This window comes from Poecilia reticulata, linkage group LG1, assembly GCF_000633615.1.
Source record: "Poecilia reticulata strain Guanapo linkage group LG1, Guppy_female_1.0+MT, whole genome shotgun sequence".
NCBI lineage: Eukaryota > Metazoa > Chordata > Actinopteri > Cyprinodontiformes > Poeciliidae > Poecilia > Poecilia reticulata.
In genome coordinates this window covers 29,961,423-29,986,146 of record NC_024331.1, presented here as the reverse complement: position 1 = coordinate 29,986,146, position 24,724 = coordinate 29,961,423, and the positions used below count along the sequence as shown (strand labels likewise).

Below are 24,724 nucleotides of genomic sequence, written 5' to 3'. Positions count from 1 at the left end.
CTATTATATTATAGACAAACGTCTCCTCCCGCTCAGAGGAAACCACTGCGCATGTCTGGAGCTGCGCGTGCGAGTAAAGGTGGAGCCGATGGGTGACAACAGACACTAAGTCACGTTATTGCTCGGATTTTACGGCGCCAYCTTAAATCCCTGAACTTCACATTTTAACGGACAAAAAGAGCAACGAGACTTGGATGTAACGAGTAACGCGACAGTTTTGTAGAAATGTAGTGAAGTAGAAAGTACAGATACTTACTGTAAAATGTAGTGGAGTAAAAGTAGAAAGTCCCCATTATTAAATCTACTTAAGTAAAGTACAGATACACGAAAACTGTACTTAAGTACAGTTCCCACCACTGAAGAAAATTTAGATAAAGCAGTAGTAGTAGAACATAATGTTATTTTTATTAAACTTGATTGTTTTATCGGTAGCAAAGCACAATGTCTCCCTGAATTTCAACATCTGCACAAAACTATTGGAGGATATTTTATAGCATGTTGACTGTTTTTACTGCTGGATAAATTCCCCAAAGTAGCAGATGTGCAAAATACTCTTGGACTTTATGTCCTGTCTACATGTGGTATTCCAAAAATGAGTCCTGTTGCATATCTGAAAAAAATTGGGTTTATACAGGAGAGAAAATGAGAGCAGATGAAAACACAAATGGCATTGGAAACAATGAAGAACGTTCTACAAGCGTAACCCTTGGCTCATGTACGCTGCAAAAACACAAAATCATACCAAATAATTTTCGTTATGTTTCTTGTGCAAATATATTAACACTTCAAATAAGATAAAACTAACTTACAAGTAACTTTTCAGCAAGAAATAGGATCTTGTTGTAAGTCAATAATTCCTTAATATTGATGAAAAAGTATTAGTTATATTTGCAAACTACTTCACTTATAACAAGACATTTTTCCCATGTTATAAGTCAAATAATCTGCCTATGGAAATAGTACTTTCTCGTCAATATTAAGGAATTATTTGTAGTCATAATTCCAACTTTTCAGTTTGACAAATCAACTGCAACCCTGGAGAGTTTCAATATGGCCGCTACTCGCATCCGCAATAGTAAGCTGTGGCGAAAACGTGTTTATTTTACAAGACACACATGTAAGAGCTGTCTAAAATCAATGTTACATGTAGCAACTCTTAACTGAACAAATTAAATAAAATTGGAGTTTGCATGTGGAAAGTACAGCTTATAACGATGTTCATAAGAGGTGCTGCAAATACTGACTACTTGGGCGTCGCCATATTGAAATTCCAACTTCTCCGAGGTAACTGGGTAGGTTGATTTGACTGACGTCATCATTTCCAAACGTTTTCTTTTACACAGACATGATTACCGTCACGTTTTGCAAAACTTCCGCTTTGGAACCTGTTGTCAAAGGCTTACTGTGTAAACGAGAGACCAAAACTCAGCAAAACATATCCATCTATTTGTCCTGGCATTGTCATCAAAATGGAGCCTTAAAATAGTCCCTACAACTACGATATATATATATTTTTATTTATTATTAAATGATAATAACAAACAGTATACAAAGACTCGTTGAGGTACAAAGAACATTGCAGCATAGTTACATATAGAAATAAACAAGGCGTGGGGCTAAAAACTAAAGACAACGACACTAAGGCATATGAATTAAAAAGTAAGAGAAGTTAAAACAAAAGAAGCGCAGAGATACTTGCAGTTACTTTTTTTTGCATAAACAGACTTCAAAAGTTTCAATGAGGTGTAATACAATTTAAATTGATTGAGAAAAAAAAACAAAACAAGGGGTAGAACCTCTCCATTTACAGCAGTGTATATGATATTTAACAAGCAAAAAGACAATATTGACCATATCAGATATTTTACTATCAAGACCATCAACATAGTACAAAACATGGCTGATGTTAATCTCAGGAATGTCTTCAATTTTAAGGGACAGCCACCTACAACTACGATATGCTACCTATAAAATGTTGGAATAGCACATCAAACTTCCTTGAGTGGTTAACTTTGTCAGTCTCGCGAGATTAACACGATTTTCAGTGGTTGCATCTTCAGACGTCAGAACGGGTTGTGACAACTGCGGCAGGTTCTTCTGCATAGATCCAGTTTAGGTTCAAATCAGTTGATTCAACTTTCGCTCAAACCGAGACGTTTGCACGCCATAAAGGTCAAATTAACCTAATTAGAGTGCTACAGGTTTATTGCAAAGTTATTGTGAGATAAAATGCCACAACGCCTGATAGTGTCTGTATAAACTCAGTGGGTTCCTCTCTCTGTAATGGGACGGTAAATCTGCGGTCCAATGAATGCACAGCTGCCGCGGGCGCGCGCGTGTGTGTTGGCGTGTGTGTGTGTAAGAGAGGGAATCCTCTAGTTAAAAGTTAAAGAAATCTTTCTACTGTCTCCTCTCATCACCACCACCATCATCATCATCATCATCATCAACGTGAGATTACCCCCACCCACTCCGTCTTCCACCCTCTCTACCTTCCATGCGCAGTTTTCCCAGATTTATTCACGTGCAGCTCGCACCCGCCTCACTCAGACATGCTGCCGCCAGCTCTGTGACGTCACGTTCGATAGCAGTCGCCACCGTTTTGGAGCGTAACCCTCCGCGAGTCCTCAAGACAAACTAGTCCCTCTCGTTGTGGCAGGCGCGAATTTGAGAGATTTAGTCAAAAATATATTTTTGACTAAATAATATATATAGTATATTTTAACTGTTTTTCTTCATAAAAATATCTTCTTCCTGATAGGTCGTTTTCTTCATTGCACCTGTTTTTTTTTGTTATACACTCTAAACGTGATTTTTGCTTCACTTTAATGTGTCCATGAATTGCTTTGGTAACTAAATTCCTTAAACTGATGTAAGTATTCAAGATATTCCGGGTTAAAAATGATGTAATCAAATACTTCTGCAGAATCATAAAGTTTAAAATTTGGACAATATGAAAAATAGGCACCAAAATAAATAAGTAAATGTTTCATACTTGATGTAGAGGAATAACCATGCATGAACTTTGATGGTAACATGTGTAAGACATGGCTGTGTTCTTGGACACAATATTTCTTAAATAGGACCACTTTTTATCACATTTGATCACATCAGAAGAGTTTCTGTTAACTCTTCTGAGAGGAAGAGTTAACAGAAACCACCTAAGCCAAATCTAAAATTACAGAAAACGGAACTGACTTTATCAACGGCAGACATTTTTAAGTTTTAAGAATAAATTTATTACCAGGCCAGGAGAGTTTAAAGTAAGAGTTTTGTCCCATTTGAAACTGTCATAATACAAATAATAGGATGTGCTTCATTTGATTGGGAGAGGGAGAAAGCAACACATCAAAAAGTTGTCAAACTTTTGTTTATGACTGCATCAACTTTACCTGGGGGAAACAATCTGAGGAGGAAAAAAGTCTCCCCCTTCATGAGAACCTCGAGTAAATTAGCGAGAAATCTGCATTGTTTCACAGTTACATAATCCATGATTGCCCTGCTGTGAATGAAGATGTTAATGTAGAAAAACAAATGTAGGTCCTCTTGTTGTCTGGGGTGATGCTGCATCCCGCGGCGTGATACTGGCGCTCAGCGGAGAGTGAGGCGGCCCGCCGACTCTCTGACGCCAGGTCGAGCTGCAGACTCAACTGAGGCGGTGGGAGCGCTGAGGAGGGGCCCGCATACAGACCCAGCGCCGGGGCGGCAGGGACAGGAAAGGTAGTGTAAAACTTTTATTCATTTATATTTAAACACAAACGGAACGTTTCTTCATCTAGGTTTTCTTTTTGGTAAACTCTGCGCGGCTTCGTTTCTGAGAAAGTAGATCCCAACGGTCAGCAGCTCTCAGCTGTGTGTCAGTTGGAAAGCTTCAAACTTTTCTTCTTCCTTTTTGGCTCACATCGTCACACTAGAGCCGTATTTAGCTATGCTTTTACTACAACTGTTGCCTTTTAGCCTTCTAAAACTTTAATTTTGCGGTCTTTCAGTAAAATATATATCGATTCAGTTCTGATTCCACTGTTACTTAAGTTTTTAAAAAAAATCTTTATCAATGTTTATAAGGAACCATTCCAAGTACAAACTAAATGTGAAGCTTTAAAAAGAACAATTGGGAATCAATGCATGTTGAGTTACAGGATGTCAATAAATTGGTGGTGTTACTGTGTTACACGTCTATTTTCTTCACATCCAAAATGACAATTTGTCTTAGTAACTTATAAATATGTGCTAAAAAGGCCCTAAAAAATAAAGAATGTGTCTGCAATCTGAGGTGGTAATGTTTAATTTATTATTATTTAAATAGTATGAACACTTTGGGGATGAATGACTGAACTAAGCCCTGTCTCTGTGACAAATGTAAACTCACTGATTAATCCTCTGAGGTTCTGATATTATGCAAACCTTGAGTAAAAATATCCCAATTTTAGGGTATCATCATATTTACACAGATTAAAACAGAAGTGCATCATATAGTCTAATTGCTTTGATTTCAAACATAAAAGCAACAATTAATACCACTTCTGCAAACGTAATGAAATATATTGATTACTACAGTTATAATAATGCCATGTATTGATTCATTGATTACATTTTGACACAAAATTGTAGGTAGCAATATACAAAATGCTCACCTGTTAAGTGTTTTGTGTGCAGAATATTACACCTTTTTTGTTTCCGCTCCATATGGAGTAGCAATCAAGTATAACGAGCTAATTTAAGCAGGTAAATTATCATGAGTAGAGCCTGCAGTTGGTTGTTTAGCAGCATTAGTTTCAAACACCTAACAAATTTGATGGTTTTCCCTAGATTTTCATTCTGGGCCTGAATAACAATTTATTTGTGTTTAACAGCAAGAAAAGAAATAAGTAAACACGAGTCAAACTTCATATTTCCTGTAATTATTTGTAAACAAAACAAATAGGGTGCATTATATGCAAAATATAAAAATAACAGTCAAGGCATAATAGCTTAGAAACGCTGACACATTTTATTAAAGAAAACCCCAAACACTCAGAATTAGCATTTTTCCACTGCCAACAGATTTAAGGTTAATTATGGGTAATTATTATATTTTTTTCTATGTCAGTCTTGTCATTCATGAAATCTTTCAAAAATATTCCTCCTCTTATGCATCTCTTCATAATTTTTCCACCGTTATCATTAGTATTTTTGTACACTCAGCTCTCCTAAGACCTTTTCAGGGACTTTACATCATAGGATATGTTTTGTTGTGTTGCTGTATCCGTGAATTCATATGTCTTTGCAAGAGAACGGAGGAAAACAAAGTGAGGGACCTACAGCAGCTAAGCCTAGATCTGCTGACATTATTGAGGATGACATATCAGATTACCCAAAGGACAGGAATTTGTCCTTGTTCATGCTACAGTTCCAGTTGGATCATTGCTCTGCTTTTTCAAGCATGGGAGCATTTTTAGTGCTTTTTGAGACTTGTTTCTTTGACAAATTAGACGTGATTGTTGTAATCTTTTCAGTTTATATCTGTGCATGGTAACATGGTAACAAAACAATCTGCAGAGAACAACGCTAAACCAATGCCAAGTTGCAGCGCTTCTTGTATGTCTGCATGGTGTTTGATATGGTAGACTGGATGTGACGGGGTGAGGTGTCCTCTCTAACATAACACTGAGTGCCAAGCGTGTTTGACATGGCAGCTTGAAAACCCATGTGTTTGCTAGTTATGTCTGCCGTGGTCATGTGTGGACAGCTGTGTCTGGGATGTAAAGAATCTGAATCCAGTAAGGCAAAATATGATTTACCTCCAAATAACACAGAAAAACATAGTGGTTTTGCTATTGTTCTTTGTTTGAAGAGACATGATGGCTTTATTTCATCTTTACCGACCCTGGATCTGTGTTTGTGTTCATGTCTGTCAGGAAGAGTGACCCCAGCGGCTAAAATGAGCCTCCTGGGTCAATGCCAGGTCTAGTCAGGGAGGGCAACACCTCCTGCCTGTCTGTGGTTATTTCTAAGCTCTGCTCTTAGACTGCCGGATTGACTTGAGTGGCTATGGCAAGAATCTGCATCTGCTACTGCATTACTGCTTGTCTGCAAGGGATGGCTTCCATAGACCAAATGAGGTATTTACTGTTGAGTCCGCCACCTCGTATGGTTGTTTTTTTCCTTTTAAACAATCAAACATCTTTGTTTTAAACTCTTTTAGGGTACACCTGGTGGACTCGTTCAGTTGTTGACCAAAGTTGTTACATTTTCAGTTGGTGCAGTTTGCTTTCACATTGCACTGTGACAAATGAACCAAACCCTTTGAAAAACTTGAAAAGCAGAGCAGCTTTCATTTAAGCAGCTGACCAGCCGTGCGCAGCAACAAGTGGTGCTACTCTCCTCCACACAGCCGGACAAACTCACATCACCTCAGCCTTTTCTCTGTAATTTTGTGAAAAATAGTTTAAGATGTAGAAATGATGTTAAATATTAGTTATGCCATAAAGCTCGTTAAATGTCAGCCGATGACATTTAGTGGGTAAAATCAAGACATTAAAATTAAAAGCTGTTTTTTTGTAAGAATAAAACTCATGCATGGGTTTCCCCAGTGTGATGCCTTGATCTCCTTCTCTGCTATTTTTTTAACTGAATTGTTACCATTTTATAAAACACAGTGTCTGGTTCGTCAGTAATGAGCCCTGATTGCAGATCGTCTGTCATACATCTTTGGCTGCACAACTCGTACTTTCTCACTCTTTTTCTGTCTCTTCATCTTTTCCCCCCATTCTTCCTTGCTCTTTCTCTTTATCTATCACCCTCTCTCGCTTCCTGCTTTTCTCCGTTTATAGCCGCTGACTCCATTGAGCGAGGGTTAATGGACGCCCCATCTAGGACCCTGCTGATAAATAATGTAGCTTCTTCATAATGCCCTGTCCCTGGGGAGGGTCCAGAGAGCATCATTACTGCCTCCTCATCCTACACAGCGCAGGCTTAAATTGATTAACAGATATTGGAGCGGTGCAAAGTGATCCATGTGGCTAGTGTAGTGGCTAGCAGCTTGCACCAGGTGGGTCAAACCCCTCGCCTGCCTGTGTCGCATGATCCCACTCTGTGCTCCCATTATCTCCAGTCTCTGTCCAGTGGGCTAACTGATGACCATAACATGCTACCGCTAAACTAATAGGGAAGCGCTGCGCTCAGGCTTGGCTGTAGGGAATGTCAGGGTTTTTTTTTTTTATGGGTCTGTTGCGTAAATGATTGTGAGTGTTTCAGGTTTTATAGGGAAGAGAGCAGCTCTAAAGACACTGCTGGCATCTGTTGGTTCTTTGTTGACTAGGAGGAAGTTTAAAGCTCCATGGCAACATATAGGAATCACTTCAATATAAGCAGTTAATTTAAAGGCTTAACTATGATATTTACTATTTAGTTTGACTGAAAACTAAATATAGCATATGAACATATTAAAATATTAATCAGAAATTTTAAAAATATTAACCAACAGTTATTGCGCTCCAACAGTCCTTTGTGCCATGTATATTGCACATATTGATATCGCAATGACAATATATTCAGAATATATTGTGCATTCCTGTGTGCTGGGATGTAGTGAGATTATTAAAAATTTGACCTTTTTCAGACCAGATGGTCCAGTCAGCTTTAATGGTTGGTAAAACTTCGATGTGTCATCACAAATAGGATTTCTGCTCACAGCCAAACAAACCCAGCAACAAGAATGTTGCATCAGAGATCTGGCGTTACTTTTCAGAAAACACGAATTGTATTGAAATTTATCAACCAATAGTTCTGAAATAAGAAAAAAAATACTAAATGAACCAAATGTAGAGGACTCTACATTGGCGCCGTTGCACTTTGACTATCCCTGATGAAGCAGTAGAAGAGCATTGTCCTAATGTGCATCACAGTGCCACATCAGGCTCTCTGAATGCACTTGTGGTGAGACAAGCAGTCAGATATGATTGACTGTCAGCGATGGAAACATCCAGGAAACATGGCCTCCAGCTGCAGCTGAATCATAGCAAAAGATTGTGTTAGTTTTCTTCCAGATGTTACAGTCCAAACTTCCATATGAGACGGGGAATTGTTTTCATGCGGCTAGTCTTGAATTCCTCTGAGAGCGTTGGCTGTTACTGAGAAGCCTTCAAAACATGTATATTAGCTGGATGCTTCTTAAAATGTCTTCTTATGATACAATATACCTGTGACATTGTTTTAAAACTTGAACTTTTACACTTCATGCTTAGCTGCTTCCAGATGTGTCTGTTTTTTCTGTGATAATGTCACAATCTGCTTTTTCATTTGAAATTGAGGTCTGACAAAGCAGAGATGGTGTCAGATTTTGTAATAATATTTAAGTGAAATGACTCAGTCAGAAGTTTATTGAAGCAAACCTCGCAGTCGGTTGGGGTGAAAGGTACATGTTATTTTTTTCAGGCAGAAAAATATGTTGTAGATCCAAGGATGCTTGACTGCGAAATACCAAAAATGGATAAATCATGTGATCATTTTATTGGCTCAGAACCAGATTCCACATGTGGCAAAAACATGGTTTTAGTGAATTGTTTTGAAAAGTTTGGTTTTATTTTGGGGACTTTGTAATTTGTAAATATATTAAAATGCATTTTCCACAATATTTTTCTTGCTAAAGCCACAAACTTTAATATATTTTCCTGGGATTTTATGTGATAGAGCAACAGAAAAGTAATGCATAATTGTGAAGTTCTAGATTTATTGTTTTTATTAATTTTTGTTTGTATTCATCCCACTGATAGCCTTAAATAAAATACAGTGTATTGTTTTGAGAAGTAAAGTAGAAACTGCTGGAATGTAAATATTGCACATATGGATAAAGTGATGGTTGCAATTTAATCTTTTGTGCAGCTGTAGTATAAATACAGCTGTTCTGTGAAGGCCTCAGCAGTTTGTTAGAGAGCTTTAGTAACAAACAGAGTCATGCAAAAACACTGTGTGGAAGAAAGAAAATGTTGCACATCCCCCTGAAAACACATTATAGTGGTGCCAGCATCATGCTGGGGGGATGAGTTTCATTAGCAGGGATAAAGAAGGCTGGTCAAAGTTAATAGGAAGTTGGATGAAGCTAAATACTGGGAGGAATGAGCAGAAAATGTGTCGGCGTGTGCAAAGCTAGGAGAGAAAACTTTAAAAGATTTGAAACTTTCCAGGGAAAGTTGGTTCTACAAAGTATTGACTCTGAATAGAATCAGATTTTTATTTGTCAAAAGTAAAAATCCATTTCATTTTTCAATCCTGCACTTTTTTATATTGAATTCTGTGGATATTACTTATACTTTTGCAAAGCATGTTTCTAGTTCATCTTGCAGGTTATTCAGCATTTGTTTACATCAGACTGCATTATATTGAGTCTTGCACACCCTGATGACAAAGATAGAAAACACATTAGCATGACGGTCAGAAAGCTAAACAAATAACCCGAAAAATAATTTAAGTCTTTGAGCTGCAATGTAAGACGCTGGTTCTGCTCTCGCTGTTGAACCGCTGCTACGCTACAGGTAGTAATATTTCACAGACGGAGCTTCGCTTCTGCTCCACCTGGTAGTGACTCTCACACCGAACCTCTGTTTAAAGCTGCAGCATCTAGCTTAAAAAAATACATTTTACATATGTATTAAAACTTTCGCTGTCCTAACATGATATAAATAATCTCAAAAAAAAAAAATCAATCTCCTCCCTGCTCTGCATAATTACTCCGCTCAGTCAGAAACAGCCAATCAGAACTAGCAGTAATCAGCTAGCCGCCATGCTATCAGGAAGTTTTCATTCAGTACCTAAGGATTGTTTATTGTAATGGAACCTGTAGTTGCCTTTGAATGTTAAGTTTAGAATTTTTTGGCAATGTTGAGAAGTTTTATTTTGGCTCTTTGCATTATTTAGCCTCTTCAGAGACTTCATATGTTTTCAGTCTGTTAAAGATAGTATTACTATAGCAGTACAATTTGCACAATGCCTGTTTTGTTTAGTCTTCTTCTTGGAAAAAGGCACTTTTTTTTCAGGGGTCCACATGTCACTTCCCTTTTATTGTCCTACACAAACACATGGTTGGTGTTCACAGGTTGTGTAATTTACTAAATTAAAGCTAATCTGTTTGCTAAATAAAAAAAATGAATTGAGAATTTACTTACAATTACTTGTCAAATGCTTGGTGGTTTACAAGCCTGCAAAATATTGAAGTCACAACAGATTAAGGCTGAAATGATTAATCGCATTAATCACGATGGATCAGTTATTTAAATAATTGTCTACTAATTTAGTAATTGATTAATCGTTGACTGAAATAAACAAACTCAAAAAAGGTCATTTGAACGACATATTTAGAGCAGTAATTAAGCCAAAACTCTAATATATATTTTTGTCATGTAATGACAAGTTACAAAAATTCTAATCTCAAAATATAGATTTTGCATTTAAGATAAAAAAAAACCACTGAACGTGTTCTACCCAGAACACACCTCATGTGATGCAGTTTTTGCTTCATCTGATCCTATTAAAAATCTCCTGTTAATCACCTTTTGCTATTCATTTATGAATCAGAAAACAATAACTAACAGATAAGTCCTAGATTGTATTGATGTTAAATCCAGCAGAGCCGTCTGATCTTTTCACATGTTGACAGAAGTATTTTATTTTGGCAGCAGACACATTCTTTGCTACAAATGATTAACCACACACTAACTTTTAGGCTTCTTTTTAAATTTTTTTTATTAAAGCAATTTAATTATTAGTTTATTTGTAATTTTTATGCTTTTCTATTATTGTACAAAATAAGCAGAAGCAGTCAAATGAAAATCAGCAGAATGTGCCAATGTTTTTATCCAATTAATCATCAGAAGAATCATCAATAGATTAATCAATAGCTAGAGTAATTGTTAGTTGCATCCCTACTGTGTAGTGGAACATCAAGAGGTGCTGAGTATGAAATACCTCATTCTGCAGGTTGTGGAGGTTGCAGTATGCAGACTTCTTCCTGTAAGTGACATTAATAATTGGTGGTAATGTGACAAGTCATACGGACAGGAAGCTATCTGAAGAATGTCAGGCTGATGTTCACAGAGCGGTGCCACTTTCCCCGAACTCATGACTGACAGCTGTGGCTGCAGGAATCACTTTTAACTTTACCTTTCTGCTGTAGAAAAGAAAACTACAAGATTTATTTATTTATCTTTCAGTTTATAGCTTCATTCTAAAACCTTTTTTCTTTCTTGCAGGACCTTGGAAACTTGGGAAGTACTTGGGGGAACAAAAAAGAAATCCAAGAATCAGACAATCTGTCCCTCTTTTCTAGCTCATTCTGCTGCTTCTTTTGGCGACTTCAGGAGGGAAAATTAGTCACCATGAATGTTACTTCGCTCTTCTCCTTCACCAGCCCGGCCGTCAAACGGCTGCTGGGCTGGAAGCAGGGCGATGAAGAGGAGAAGTGGGCGGAAAAAGCTGTGGATGCTCTAGTTAAGAAACTGAAAAAGAAGAAGGGAGCCATGGAGGAGCTGGAACGGGCGCTCAGCTGCCCCGGTCAGCCCAGTAACTGCGTGACCATCCCTCGCTCGCTGGACGGACGGCTGCAGGTGTCCCACAGAAAGGGTCTGCCACATGTCATTTACTGCCGGGTGTGGCGCTGGCCTGACCTGCAGTCCCACCACGAGCTGAAGGCGCTGGAATGCTGCGAGTATCCCTTCGGCTCCAAACAGAAGGACGTGTGCATCAACCCCTACCACTACAAGAGAGTGGACAGTCCAGGTGAGAAATATCAGTCTCAAAGCGGCGGTTGAATTACAGTATTTTGGGTTTGTCACTTTTTACTCCCCAACAAGTTTCAATACAGAAGCAGAAAATTTACAGAAGGGTTGTTTTTTTTTAAATTATTATTATTTGATAGTGGAGAACCAATTGCAGTTTCCTGGTCAATCACAGATTACCGGTCATTAAAAAGCCTGGACCTGCCGGTTCCAATTTTGGCTGATACCAAATATTTTTTACCTGAAATGTTTCTAAATATAGAAATAAAGTTGCTGAGTTGGCAACAGTGGGGAAACTGTTGTTAACTGAAAACGTGCAGACACGACCTGGTGCGCCGGTCTGTCAGTCAAACTGTCTCAGAGCAGAGCAGAAGAGGACAGTTGTTGATTTTTAGGCCTTTGCTGAGATAGATGAGATCTGGGGATAAGATCGGCCGATCACCGATCCCCCAAAATGAAGGAAATCGGCCCTGATAAATCGACCCACCCCTATTATTCATTATAAAGTACTAGATGTTTTTAGAAGCACAACAGATTTAAATCCATATTCCTACGACAATCGAGCAGAAAATAAAACCAACAAAAATTTACTAATGTGATTTTAATGTAACATTTCCTTTAATTTCCATTTAGAATACTTTAGTTGGTGCACTTGATGGTTAACTGTTTTCCTTTATGTTCTGAACTATTTTTGTTGAAAAATGTAATGACAAAAATTATAAATCAACAAGTTTCTTCATACTTCAAATGAGTGAGTCAGATTTGTTAGCTTTTAAAGTGATGTTCCTTTTCGCTGGACATTGGCTCTTTTATCCCTTATTTTCAGTCCAGTACAGCATATTGTACTGCCTAAAAATAAAAATGTCTAAGTGGAGGACAGAATATTGTTATTGTATGAGTCACTTATGTTAAAAGACATCAAGTCTCTGGTGTTGAAAGAAGGCGTTGGTGTTAGTAAGAAGCTCCCCAAAAGCGTTGAAGTATGATGAGAACATAACATCTCCTAGCAGACGGCTTTCTTTGATATCGCCAATAAGTTGAGTACAATTAACTACAAATCACGCTAAATCGCCTTGAAACGCACTCCTCTGGTGTGCGCTTTCCTCTACGTTCTCACCGTTTTACACAGTGTTACTACCAGGTGTGAAGTAACAGGATGTGGGCTGGAGGTGAGCAGCCGTCAACAGAAAGAAGATGTTTCTGTAGACCCTCAGCTGCTAAAGGAAGGTTCAGCCCAAAACTTGGCGTTCCGATCCAAAAAATGTCTAACTGTAATAACATTTAACTGCAGCATATACGGAGAGCCAAACATGCCACAATTCAGTAAGTCAAAATATCCCAAAACTGATATTTATACATGTGGAAATCTGAATAAAACTTGAGTCTGATTTGTTCATTAAAGTAAAATATCTTAATTATGATAATAAAAATATGACTTAAAATATATTTTTTATTTATATTGGAAATTGTATTCATATTTTTACTTAATGGCTGTGTGCTGAAGGAAAGGCAGTTTATTTGTATAGCATATTTTCAGAAACTAGGCAATTCAAGGAGCTTTCCATGATTAGGAAAAAGGAAAATAAAACAACAAACAAGAAAAAAACATGACAAAGTGGCAAAGTAAAGGAAATGATGACACTTTGAAAGATCGACTACAGTTTATGATGTTACAGTTATTAACTGAAGGCTTCTCTAAGCAAATGGGTTCTTAGCATTGATTTAAAGGAACTGCGTTTCAGCAGTTTTGTAGTTCTCTGGAAGTTTCTTCCAGATCAGAGAAGCATAAAAACTGAATGCTGCTGCTCAACGTTTCAATTCGACTAAAGATAAGCGCATGGATGAGTTTTCTCAAGATCTTGTTGAAAAGTACAAGATCTCATGAATTTATTGTATCTCTCCAACTTATGACTACTTTTCCCAGAGGTCCTAGAAAAGTAGAGTTCACCCCTCTGAGATATTTTGATCTTTAAAGCAGTCTACTTTAAAGTTGCTGTGCAGTTTAACCAGTCAGATATTAGGGTTTATTTAGTGAGACACGGATGAATAGAAATTATTTCATAATGTACTTCATAACACTTCTTGAATCAGTGACCATCTCTCCTATGGTCTTTTTAATGTCTACAGTCTCAGATCAATACAGCCATGCCCTCCAGCACTATCAGCAGCAGGAGCAGCAACAGCAACTTTATACCCCATCAGGTAAAACATAGGCTACTTCTGCTTTACATACCTGAGGACAATGGTATAGATTCTATGTTAGATTCTTGATAAACATGGGTTGTTGTAGTTGTTGTTTTGTAAGTTTGGTTTACAGGTGTGTGAATTAGGCTTTGGTTAAGGTTGGCATAGGAATGTATTGGTGATGGTTAGTGTAGTGTGACACTTCAGAAGGTCAAGTGTCGCACTAAGTGAAGAATGCTGGTTCTGTTCTGAAGATTGCTGTAGAACCTCTGGAAGTGCAAAGAAAGACTCTTCATAAAAATCAAGAAAATAACGGACAATTAGAAATGCAGAAAAAAATGTATTCTATAGAGAATCATTCTTAAAAATCGATTTTTAAATGTGTGCAACTGTCTTTACAGCTGCGGAAAATGCAGTATTTTGAGTACTGCATTTTCCGCACTATAAGGCGCACCTTCAATGAATGGCCTATTTTAAGACTTTTTTCATATACAAGGCGCATAGAATAGACGCTTCAGTTTGGGTTGCCAATTTGTTCCATACTCTATTATTACACATCCACATTTATAAAGAAATTGTCCCCAAGTACTTTATATAGTAGTCTGCCCCAGTCGTTTCACTCACGGTGTTGGTGTTGTGATATTGCGCCCAACTGCTTTCTGGGTAACACAGACCAACTGACACGCTGCCTGCAGCCTCTGTCTCTCTTCCCCTCCCCTCCACCCCCCCTGGCTTTAAATGTATTATCAAACCTTATTAACAAACCAGAGTTCTGACAACTATCCCAGCATGCACTGCGCACTTCTTCTTCTACGGGGGAAAATGAAGTCGTAGTTGCTAGACCTGTTGTGGCTCAATATTGGTCGATATATAAGGCGCACCGGATTTTAGGGCGCACTGTCGGCTTTTGAGGAAATTGAAGGTTTTTAGGTGTGCTTTACAGTGCGGTAATTCTTTGATCTATATTTTTTATTTAAGAAAAAAATCTGACAGCTAAGCTAAACTAATACTGGTCATTTATGTTACAGTGTTTTATGCACAAACTTGTTTGTAAACTGATGGAATTTGATGCAGTATGCAACCTTGTAGAGTTGTTTTAAATAAATGCTATGGTTACAGTCCTTTCCTCTTCTCAGCCATTGTTTAATAGAAAAATTGTTTACTGTATTGAATTGTGAGCCTAAAAATCTAAATCAAATTGGCTGAAAGATTTGCATCTCTACAGAAAACCATCAGCTACTTCAATCATCAGACTTTTATAAAACAGCAGTATCTTCAGTCAGGGGCTTCTTCAGAGCCACTGTAATATAAACTGCTGCAGGAAATCCTCCCTACCTGTAGCCATCAGCACCTATAGCAACTTTTTAAAGAAAATTACATGAGTTTTAGCAGCAACATTTCATTTCTCTTTGGGATTAATAATGTAGTTTTGAATTGAGTTGTAATTGTTAGGATTAGGCAGTTGATGCAGCTACTAGAATGAGTCAAAGTCAATGTGAAGTTGTAATATAGGTAAAAATGTGTGTGTATGCGTGTGTGTGTTCTTTGATGTGTTTTTGTAGCAGGAAATTCCATGTCAGGGAGAACGGGGGGCTTTGTTATACGCATGCTTCAAATTGAAGCCCCCTTCTTCTGCACACATTGATACAAAGGCACACGTGCTCATTCACTTACACACAGTCTAGACTCACCAGATCTCTCTTGCGCTCACACACACACACACACCCTCACACGCATACACACACGCATACACACACACTTGATTCTTGATTGCATGAGGTTTTGTGAGGAACAGGAAGACAGTTGCTCACACACAAAGGGAGGAAAGACTCGCTGCCTGCCTTGCACACGTTTAGTTTTAGCGGCGAGTAGCTCAGGGGATTCAACTCCAGACTACCTGTCTGTTCACGCCCCCCATCTCACACACACACTAGCAAACACACACCCCGTCAACCTCCTCTCGCTGCTTGAACATCAATTTTTAACCTTTAAAATAACTTCTCCTCTGATGTATCAGCCTCATCTAAAATGTCAGCTCCAGCTTTCTGTATCTACCCAGGTATTTATAGACGCAAGCGGATTGTATCACTGTGGTTTCCGCTGCACCTGAATAGCCATCAGCCGGGATATTCACCACAAGTGATGAATTCCACAAGAATGCCTCATCTCGCACAAACTTTCAGGGCAGAAACCTGAGAGTCGGAGCCAAATACTGCTGGCTCAGACCAACTGCCTGGAAGCTGACATTTGAAAAATGCAGCGACATCTGCGCTCAGAATGTTGGATCATGGAGAGCAGCAGAAAGACATCAGGGTTTAATCTGAGCTCGCATGCATGTGATTGTAAGTCACGTCTGTTGTGAACCGATCAGGACTGGCCCAAGCCTCCATGGGGCCCTAAGCGAAATTTGGTTTTGGGGTCCTCTAGTTCTACTAACAATGTTGACTGGCTGCGATCAGCAGCCCGATCATTATTTCATTCACACACTTGCTGTAAACTGAATGCATCTCTGGCATTGCTGTTTACATCATATACATGTATAATATAGGATGCATTTATTGTCCAACTGATTTCTGGGCGGCGATTTCCTTAATTTTGGGGGATCATGATTGGCCGATACTTACACATGAAGCCCATCCCCAAATCTCATCTTCCTCAGCAAAGGTTTAAAAATCAGTCTATGTTGTTGAAAAACGAGATATTTACTACCTGTTGCTCGTTGTTATCTCGTCTCCCCAGGTCCTTTAATGTCGTGTTTAAAAGTGAAACCACAAAAACAAAAGTCACTGTTTAACTTCACAATCATCCAGAATTTATTCAAACAATTAAATGCATAAAGTCACATCATTTTCTTAGATATAATGATCACAATTTTATAGAAATTTGTCTAATTAGTAGTTTTTTATATACTGATTAAGTTATATATTGATTAAACTATCTAAGTCTAAATCTAACCTAAACTGAGGCCTACTCAAAACAATCAGGATCAGTCTAATATTTTACCATGTGCTAAAGTTAAAGCTAGCATTAAAACTAGCATAATTAAACTAATATTTCCAGCACTGTCCTCTTTTGCTCTACAGTAAGAGGTGTGACTGACAGACCGGCCCACCAGTTCAGGTCTGCACATTTACAGTTAACAATATTCACCCCACTGTTGCAAATTCAGTAATTTTCTTGCTATATTTAGCAAAATTTCAGACAAAAAAAATTCATATCAGCCAAAATCAAAATTGGCAGGTCAGGTTTTTTAAGCATCGCTGCAGTGCTGATGCATATCTGAATGCTAAGCAGATTGGAGATTGAGCCAAAAGCAGGAAGTGGACTACAACGCAGGGCATTCTGGGTAAAAATAGCCAAAACAAATGTTTTGGGAGAAGCAACTCTTGGCCTTCTGCCAGTGAAAAATGTTAAATCCTACAGCCACTAAAAACCGAGTCTACAGTGTGAAAACACTAAGGCTGATGCTAAGTTTGTGGTACAACATGACAAAATAAGGGAAAATTAAAGCATTACGAATACTTTTGCGAGACTGTTGAGCTATTCTGTGTCTGATTGTGATGACATACATGTTTTCTTGTATTTGTGGAGTCTTTTCAACTACTAGGTTACTGAACCCCCAACTTATCTGATCTGATTTGATCTGGTCAGCACTAACACATTGATCAGTGTTGGTACTGACCAATGTTAGAATGGTGGCATCATTGTTCATTTATGAAAAAAATTAAATGATACACTGAAGAGGAAAATGTTATACCTTGTTATTGTAGATCTTTTCCAAACAATTGGAGCTCTTTACTTGTAGAGAGATTGTCGGCCAACATTATGTCATCAACAGTGTACAAACTGAAGTATTATTTTTCTTCTCTCAGTGTTGCCTCCTGTTTTGGTACCGAGGAACAGCGAGTTCAACGCCAAGCACACGATGCTGCCTCGCTTCCGCAACCCGCTTCAGCAGAACGAGCCGCACATGCCCCAGAACGCCACCTTCCCAGAATCCTTCACTCAGGCAAACACTGTTCCTTTCCCTCATTCTCCGGGAAACGGCTTTCCAAGCTCACCCGGAAGTGGCAGCAGCACCACCTTCCCTCACTCGCCATCCAGCTCCGATCCGGGAAGTCCGTTCCAGATGCCTGGTAGGAGCGATGAGTCTCCGTTTCCTCCACAATGCGCCACAGTTAATCACTTTTCACATCATTCTGGGTCTTTTTTTGCCTCATGTAGAGACCCCCCCACCTGCTTACATGCCCCCAGAGGAGCAGATGACGCAGGACTGTCCTCAGCCAATGGACATCAACCTCATGGCTCCACCTTTGCCTACAGAGACAAACAACCGGGCAGGTAATGATGTGCTCACACATCCTTATGATGTGCAGGGCTCGTACATCGTTAATGAAAATATTTACTTATTACCTCTACTTTAATAGCTTGGTGCAATAATCATTTATCTTAGCTTAGTGGTTTTAATTTTCCACATAGTAAAAATAAACTGAGTTTGTTTTAGCTTTTAGATATTTATGTCTATCAGCAACGAAACTACATTTTGGGTAGGTTAAATTAAAAATATGGATTTTCATTACTGTAAGCACTTCTTACACCTCTCCATTAGAGCATTAATAAATATCAATATCTTTAAAAATATGAATAAATGAAGTGTTTTTCTATGCAGGTCCGCCATGACAACAACTTGCTGGAAATTTTCCCAGAAATTATGATTTATAGTAATATTGTTGAAATGAGACTATTTTCAATTAATATAATAGTAATAATGGCATAATATTGCTAGTTTGCCTTCTCAAAGAACAATAAACTTGAATTTTGTACATTGCAACTGCAAGACATTGATTTAAATATCGAAAATAAACGACGACAACCAGAAACAATAAATAAAAACCACACACAACCAAAACCATAAAAAATGGATTAATAAGGTCTAAACAAAACTTCCTTTAAAAAATATTGATCATCAGAATGGACATTATTGAGCTCATTTTACTTTATCATGCAATTAATTGATTCATTGCTTATTGATATGCAGATAAAGCCATATAGACTTTTGCCAAAGAAGACTGCAATAAATTTTTTATCATCACTTTTATCATCATCATAACAAATACCACAAAATATCTTAAGTAAACTAAAGTTGATATCACCCACCCCAAGTAGCTTTATTGCTTAAAGCCAGTGGAAAATAAGTCTTTACCCGATTCATGTTTTACTGTTTTAGTTTACGCCTGAGTTGCCACTGATTTTGAAAATAATCACTGATTTACATTATGCAGCTTGTTAACAAACGCTTCATGGTCTTAATGTTTTAGCACACAAAATTAGAAAACATTTAGGAGTTGGTTTTGAATTAAATCTGACTCACCACAGACTGGGCAGGGAGTGTATTAAAACCTTTGTCTGAACTTTTATCTCCTTTTTATGGCCCATAAAGTACATTATTTGTACTTCTGTATCATCATTCACTTTAAGCTCACAGATTTGTCCTCGTCCGGTTGCAGCAGTAGCAGGAAGAGGCGCTGAAAGTTTTGTTAGCTGGTAACGGGAGGTCGGAGGAGTGTTGATGTTTTTCTTTTTTTTCCTTTTCCACAAGCTGCATCCTGTACGGTGGAGCAGGTTTCTATTGTAGATCAGCTCTGGGAAGGAGAAAGACAAAACACACCTGCCAGCCTGTGCCACACTGGAGAGGAAGTTTGGGAAGGGGTGGGGGGGTTGCACCTAGATAAACATGATTTATTCTTCTTTCCATAAGGGGGAGGTCATCCTGGAATGGCCCAGAACGCTACAGGATCACACCACAAAACACAGGCTGCACCTTTTAGAGCGCAACAAGAATGACAAAGCTACTCATCAGCTTTTGAAACTTTAATCAGATTCATTGTGAAGAACTGATTATTCAAATAATTAAGTAATCTAGTAATACGATTAACTGCTAACTGTAACTGGAGAGTACAGCCTCTAAGAAATGCCATTTGGTGAAAGAACAACAAATTCAGAGCAGAACTTGTATTAAAAACTTCCGCTCGTAGTAATATCCGGTTATCATTCTAAAGTCAGTAGAAACAACTTCTGAAACATTCCTGAGAAAGTTTGGAATAATTACGTGGATGAGCTGGAATTAAAAACAATCTTTCCAGCTCAGAGAAGTCTCTCTCCCTCTGTGTCTGGCTGTTCTCTGACCTTGGCTCCCTCCTCTGACCCTCTGCTTGCGTTTCCTGTGCAGATGTGCAGCCGGTGGCCTACGAGGAACCAAAGCACTGGTGCTCCATTGTTTACTATGAGCTGAACAATCGTGTTGGCGAGGCCTTTCAGGCTTCCTCCACCAGCGTTCTCGTCGACGGCTTCACAGATCCCTCCAACAACCGCAACCGCTTCTGCCTCGGCCTGCTCTCCAACGTCAACCGCAACTCCACCATCGAGAACACCCGGCGGCACATCGGCAGAGGTGAAGCATCTGAACAATCAGTTCATCATTCAGCTGTACCACAGTGCTGGTGCTTTTTGAAATTAAAAAGCCCGTTATCACGTTTCTGTCAGGCGTTCACCTGTATTACGTTGGAGGGGAGGTGTACGCAGAGTGCTTGAGCGACAGCAGTATCTTCGTCCAGAGTCGTAACTGTAACTACCACCATAACTTCCACCCCACAACCGTGTGCAAGATTCCCAGCAGATGTAGCCTGAAGATCTTCAACAACCAGGAGTTTGCCGAGCTGTTGGCCCAGTCCGTTAACCACGGTTTCGAGGCCGTCTATGAGCTCACCAAGATGTGTACCATCCGGATGAGCTTCGTTAAGGTAATCTGCTGTAGATGTCCCTCTGAAAAAAACAAGTTGATCACTAAAACTTGTATTGAATTTGAGGGAGTCACTTTCCTAATCTTTTATGTGGGCCTAAGAAATACATTGATTCTACTGATTAATCAAATTTTCTGTTTTGAAGATTTAATTTTCAGAAAATCTGGATTATTTTTTTTTTCACCAATGCACTTCTTGAGTTTCCATTTTTCAAAGTGAGGTTTGCTCACCCGCAGCAGCCATCTTGTTCGACTGTGTTTCACAGCTTCCATCTATTTACCCTTTAATCCAGATCAGCTCACAGAAGCAATAATTGAAATGAAAACAAGATATTTTTTGTCTTGGTTGATTGACATCACTAAAAACAAAGTGACAAAATGTGAAAAAGTTGAAGGGAGATGAATGTTTTTAAGCGATGCTGTCTGAACAGTTCTACTTTGGAAGCTTTAATACAATCCTGCATTTCAGGGCTGGGGAGCCGAGTACCACCGTCAAGATGTGACCAGCACGCCCTGCTGGATTGAGATCCACCTGCACGGTCCGCTGCAGTGGCTGGATAAAGTCCTGACCCAGATGGGTTCCCCCCACAACCCCATTTCCTCTGTCTCATAGGCTCCAGTAACCCCAGGCTCCTCAGCCACGTGGCTGTCCGCACCCCAGCATCTTGGTCCAAGTAGCGAGAATAGCAGCTAACTGGTCCCAGACTGGTTTGTAGTCCAGTCTGTTGTCTGTAACTGATGGGAGTTTAAGCTGGTCTGGGACCAGTAAGGTTAGGTGGATTGTTACACGGCGCTTCTACTTGAAGGACATCCGAGTTGAACACATGAACAGGTTGGGAGAGGAGGAAGCAACGTGAGTGTGACGCAACTGGAAGATACTTGATCTTTGTGACCAACTGTAATAATTGAGGCAAACAACTCCTCTGGTATCTTCCTGCTACAAGTGCTTTATTCATTGTTCTGTTATTCTGACCGAAATCTAGTTTGCATTTCAATATTCCCTTAACAATACAGCTGTATTTGTGTTGCTGCAACAGTTCATCATTCCAAGTCATCAAATTTGCAGTTTTCTGATGTTTTCTGCTTGAATAAGTGGAATTGGCATCAAATGTACCAACGCTGCAAAAACACAGAATCTTATCAAGTGGTTTTGGTCTAGCAAAAATATCTTTGTACACTTGAAGCAAAACTATTTCAGCAAGAAATAGAAGCTTGTTTTACGTCGTCATTTCCTTAAAAAAATATATTTCCACTGGCAGATTATTTATCTTATAATATGGAATAAATGTCTTGTTATTAGTGAAATAATCTGCCAGTGGAACTTTTTTTAACCAATGTTAAGGGACTATTGACTTAAACCAAGCTCCTAAATCTTGCTGAAAAGTTACTTGTAAGTTAGTTTTGTCCTATTTCAAGTGTACCAAGATATTTGTTCTAGAAAGTAGACAAGAATACTTGGTAAAATCCTGTGTTTTTGCTGTGCAGAGTACAGTGGTGGATATTTTTGGTAAATGAATTGATGCTATGCCATCAGAAATCATAATTAGTCACACAAAGACAAAATGAGGGGTTTAAAAGTGCAAAGTGTCTGGTTGTGGGTGGAGCATGGGGCTTAAATAGTATTTCACAAGATAAAGACAAACTTTCATCGTCATCTTGTTACACTTTGTTTACTGTGTAGATGTTTTCACCATTAGAATATGTGCTGTCTGGATTTGCAGAGCATCTTTTGGTTAGTGTGGCGTTGCATAAGAATGGTAGCTGAACATGACATGAAGTTGAGACAAAACACAAGAGGAGGTTTAGTTTTTCTTTTGTGGTTTTAGCCTACAGCAGAATGGTGTCTGATGTGGGAGCACTGGGGATTCACACCGTCATTCAAAGGGTTTGGAAACACTTCATGATCCATTTTAGCTGTTAAATATAAAGTTCCATCCTGGAGCATTTTACCCTCCTGGTACTGAGAGTAATTACATAAACACTGTTGATGAGGAGTAATGATGTTTCGTTTTTCATAAAATGTTTTTTAAACTCTCCCTGCAACCTAGAGGTTACTTTAATGAAGTTTACAGATTTATTGCTCAGAATCAAAGATTCTGGTTTGAAAATTTAACCAGAAAAGTATTTTTGAAATTTGCAAGTTACTTTCCAGTAACTCTACTGTACCTCCAGGGTTTCTTTCTTTGAATTTACAGGTTACTTTGAAGTAACTTTTCGGTGCTTACTGGGTTTCTTTCCTGGAACTTACAGGTTACTTTCCTAGGACTTACAGGTTACTCTTTTCTGAAATTTAAAAAGTACTTTTGAAACTCAAGGGTTATGTTACTGGAACATACATGCAACTTTCTGGAGCTTACAGGATTCTTCCTCAGGCCTTAAAAGTTACTTTTAAAGAACTTATAGGTCATTTTTTTTAGCTGAAAATGTATTTCTGAAATATTCAGGTAAGATTCCCTGAAATGTATGTTATTTTCTGATACGTGTTGAAAAGTAACCTGAAAGTCTCAGAAATCCCCTGTTATTAATTAAGAAAAACGGAAAAGAATACACTTTTAAGTGTTAGCAATGCAACCTGCTGGTTCTGGAAAGTATCCTAAAAGTTGCAAAAAAGTAACATTGTGTTAAATATCTCTGCTACTTTCTTTACTTCCAGAGTGGCATAAGTTTTCCTTAGATGCTTCAAATGTTTATTTTCTGGTTGCCTCGGTTTTTACCCATTCTGAGCATAGTTTATGCTTCTACTATGTCAACATGGGACTGATTGTCACAAAGATACTGCAGCAAATTTTTGATTTTAACCAAAATACCTACTGGATTTATGTGTATGTAATAGCTGAAATTTATGTTTGAAAGCGCTCTTTGTTTCCACCCACCTGTTTCATCCTGTTACATTACTTACACATTTTTATTGAATTGCTAGTACGTCTGTTTTAATTTTTAACTCACCCTTTAGTCCTCCTTCAGTACCATACGGTCCCAACTGTTTCTTTTTATGTGGTTTTGTTCTGAAGGCTGGTTTTTAAAGCTGTTTTTACACATGAACTCACATAATTTTCTGCATCATTTGACTTCAAGTTTCAATAAAACCTGTAGGAATATTTGTTTTGTTTTTAAACACTTTTGAAAGGTTGTGTAAATATTCAGTGACTGCTCATTCTCTTATTAAAGTTACTGAACAAAGCGTATTGAAATAATGTTTAAGGGAAAATGTTGAGCATTCAGATTTTAACCAGTAACTGAGAAAAATATGTTACTGTCCCATCGTGTTTTTTATTAAATACAGATTTTGCTATTTGTTTCTTTCTTGCTTTTAGCAATCCTCTTTGCAACTGAACTGATTTACTCATAACATTCTTTTTTTGTATTTTTTGAACGTGTTTCGGTTTGTCTGCACTTTCAAATTTTTCCTCATTGTTTTTTTTTTTTCTGTTTTGCTCTGTAAAACTCCCAGAAAAGCAGTTTTATTCCATGAATATCAAGTCTCTACTGGAAGATTGAATAAAATTGTTTCATTAATCACAAAACCGGTTTCCTCTTTAGATGTGTCAACATGTTTCTGGGCAAACTTTCAGAAGTTGAAAGCTTTGTGTGTCTGCCTTACAAATAGGCATTATGTTTGTGTGAAGGTTGGAGCTCACTTTGGCTACCAATACTGCATCTGGTGTAAATGTGTGAATATTTCGGTCCAGATGGGTCAGTATGAGTAGAAAGGCGCTGAAAGTTAAGATCGTTAGGAACACTGCAATAGTCATAAATAAATCTCGGACATACTTGTTTTTATCATTACTGTGGCATTTAGCAAATATAAAAGGACCTAAAATGAGAAATTTGGTCAGATTTCACTCAGTATACCCGAACATCTGGTTTCAACAGTAAATAAATAAAAATAGGAGTCCAACTGACAAAATCTTTTGAAGTAGTTTACAAAGGCATTGGAGTAAAATACAATAAATAATAAAAAAAACATTTAGTTTGGTCACGAACTCTAAAA

General features: G+C 38.2%; 1 protein-coding gene across 3 annotated transcripts; it reads left to right on the top strand.

Annotated features, from left to right (window-relative positions):
* Positions 1–3,601: 3,601 nt before the first annotated feature.
* smad1 (SMAD family member 1) lies at positions 3,602–24,257 on the top strand. 3 transcript variants are annotated; one of them, XM_008420229.2, is made up of 9 exons: positions 3,602–3,720; positions 5,898–6,101; positions 11,226–11,751; positions 13,878–13,952; positions 17,807–18,070; positions 18,159–18,275; positions 20,164–20,385; positions 20,478–20,734; positions 21,203–24,257. In XM_008420229.2, exons 3-9 carry the CDS (start codon positions 11,352–11,354, stop codon positions 21,344–21,346), a joined length of 1,479 nt encoding a protein of 492 aa, XP_008418451.1. In that variant the 5' UTR covers positions 3,602–3,720; positions 5,898–6,101; positions 11,226–11,351; the 3' UTR covers positions 21,347–24,257. The 3 variants fall into 3 exon arrangements, with proteins under 3 accessions (XP_008418451.1, XP_008418442.1, XP_008418459.1); XM_008420220.2 differs by lacking the exon at positions 5,898–6,101; XM_008420237.2 differs by lacking the exons at positions 5,898–6,101; positions 13,878–13,952 and having other exon boundaries at positions 3,604–3,720.
* The last annotated feature ends 467 nt before the right edge of the window (positions 24,258–24,724 follow it).